At 54.4% G+C, this 1738-nt stretch overlaps 1 protein-coding gene across 1 annotated transcript in view; it reads right to left on the bottom strand.

Moving 5' to 3' along the window:
* Positions 1–733: 733 nt before the first annotated feature.
* Positions 734–1738, bottom strand: part of IFITM10 (interferon induced transmembrane protein 10) — a gene marked incomplete at its 3' end in the record, with an annotated part of 10786 nt that continues 9781 nt past the window's right edge. The window contains exon 3 of the mRNA XM_015408897.1: positions 734–1141. Coding sequence (XP_015264383.1) covers positions 734–1141 — 408 coding nt within the window. The remainder of the gene's footprint in view (positions 1142–1738) is intronic.

The raw sequence follows: 1738 nt of genomic DNA, 5'->3' as shown, positions 1-1738 counted from the left end.
TTTTTTTCCCCCCCCCCCCCCCGCTCCATGACAGGTTATTTATCTAGTCAATGTAAAGTTCATTTGCCTATCCTGTCGGTAATGAAATTAGAAAGAGCTAATCACAACTATCCAATAGAACCAGACCCCAAATCAGACCTATAACGACTGCTGCTTCTCATCTTATTCCTTAAAAATTATATATTATTTACACCTCCCCCACATGTCATGAGCAGTGTTCCCTCTAAGCTGAGTTCGTGTGAGCTAGCTCACAGTTTTTCGGTCTCCGGCTCACACATTTTTGGCTTAGCTCAGGAGGGATGGCTCCGAGTGAAGGGCGGGGTATAAATCCAATCTCTTCTTCTTCTTCCAGAGCAAAGTAATTTATGCAGCAGCAAAATCGCTGGCTCACAACTTTAATGCCAGGAGCTCACAAAGTAGAATTCTTGCTCACAAGACTCCACAGCTTAGAGGGAACATTGGTCATGAGAGTGCCCACAGGTTAACCCCATCCCCATTTTCGTGGTTTTTCTGGACCTCATTCCAGAAATCAACCTATGCATGTGGATCATGAAAGAACATTTACATTTGAGGCACAAGCTATATCCCCCCCCACACACACACACGTAAAAGAAGGAAGGGTTCTTCGTTTAGACCTGGTGTCAATCCGCATCTCTCCAATGCCTCACTGGAGAGAGACAGACTCGCTCCAGTTAAAGGGCCCCAAATATCCAGGGCTGAGGTCGGTACTTACTTTCAGAGAATAAGCCAAGGCGATGAAACCCAGGCAGCAGAAATTGAGGTATACAAAGTTGAAGATGGACCACAGATAGTAATCGTTCACCTCGGTGGTGTCCGGGTAGATCTCGATCACCGTGGTGGGATTCGTCATCGTCTTCTTCTCGACGGAGTGTTTGCATTGGAGAGGCGCCCGTAGGCTATCCCCTTTGCAGCTCTTGGTCTCCATGAGGCAAACAGCAGAAGAGGGAGCCAGGGCGGGCGACCCTTGCTGCACGGGAGGCGTCTTGGAGATGCAAGCGAAGCACCCCCGCTGGGGGGCGTGGGGGGGTCTCCGAGTCCAAAAGTCCCCGTCGAAGGGACACGGCGGGCCCAAGGGGGGTTCCTGTGCTCTCTCCGTGGCGGCAGCCCCCAGTTTACCCAACTATATCCCAGCAAAGTCGGATCGCCTGAGGAAGACCGGGAGGAAGAAGGCAGGGAAGGGGGCAGACGAAGGGAGAGGAGACGGGGGAAACAAAACAGAACGGGGTGGTTGTTGTCGTTGGGGTTTTGTTTTGGTGTTTTTTTGCAAGAATCGAAAGGAAGGCACGGGAGAGGGCAGTAAGGAGAACGAGGGGATGGGAAGAGGAGGGAGGGTTTTCAGGCAAGAAGGGAAGAGAGAGAGAGAAGAACCGGTTTTACCAAGAGGAGTCTTCTCCGGCGCACGAAGCAGCCCGGACTGTCTGCAGCAGGGGGAACAGTTCCCTGGCCTCCCTGCAGCTGGGTGTCCCCGCTCCGCTCCGCTCCCTCCCGCAGTCCGCGCTCGCCTTCCCCCTCCCGCGCAGAGCGACCCCCCGAGTTCATGAACACCGCGGAGCAGCCAAAAGAGCTCCGGCACGTCCCCGGCCGTCCCCACGGGGCCGCGGTGGGTTGCTTGTCCCCCCCCCCTTGCCAAAGTCCTTTGCGGTATCGTCTGCTGGCGGCGGCGGCGGCAACGACACGCACGCACATTCTCTCTCTCTCTCTCTCGCACACAATCTCC

This window comes from Gekko japonicus, unplaced genomic scaffold (assembly GCF_001447785.1).
Source record: "Gekko japonicus isolate JY-2015 unplaced genomic scaffold, Gekko_japonicus_V1.1 scaffold5865, whole genome shotgun sequence".
Taxonomy (NCBI): domain Eukaryota; kingdom Metazoa; phylum Chordata; class Lepidosauria; order Squamata; family Gekkonidae; genus Gekko; species Gekko japonicus.
The sequence above is the reverse complement of the archived record's forward strand: the minus strand, read 5'-3'. Positions and strand labels throughout refer to the sequence as shown.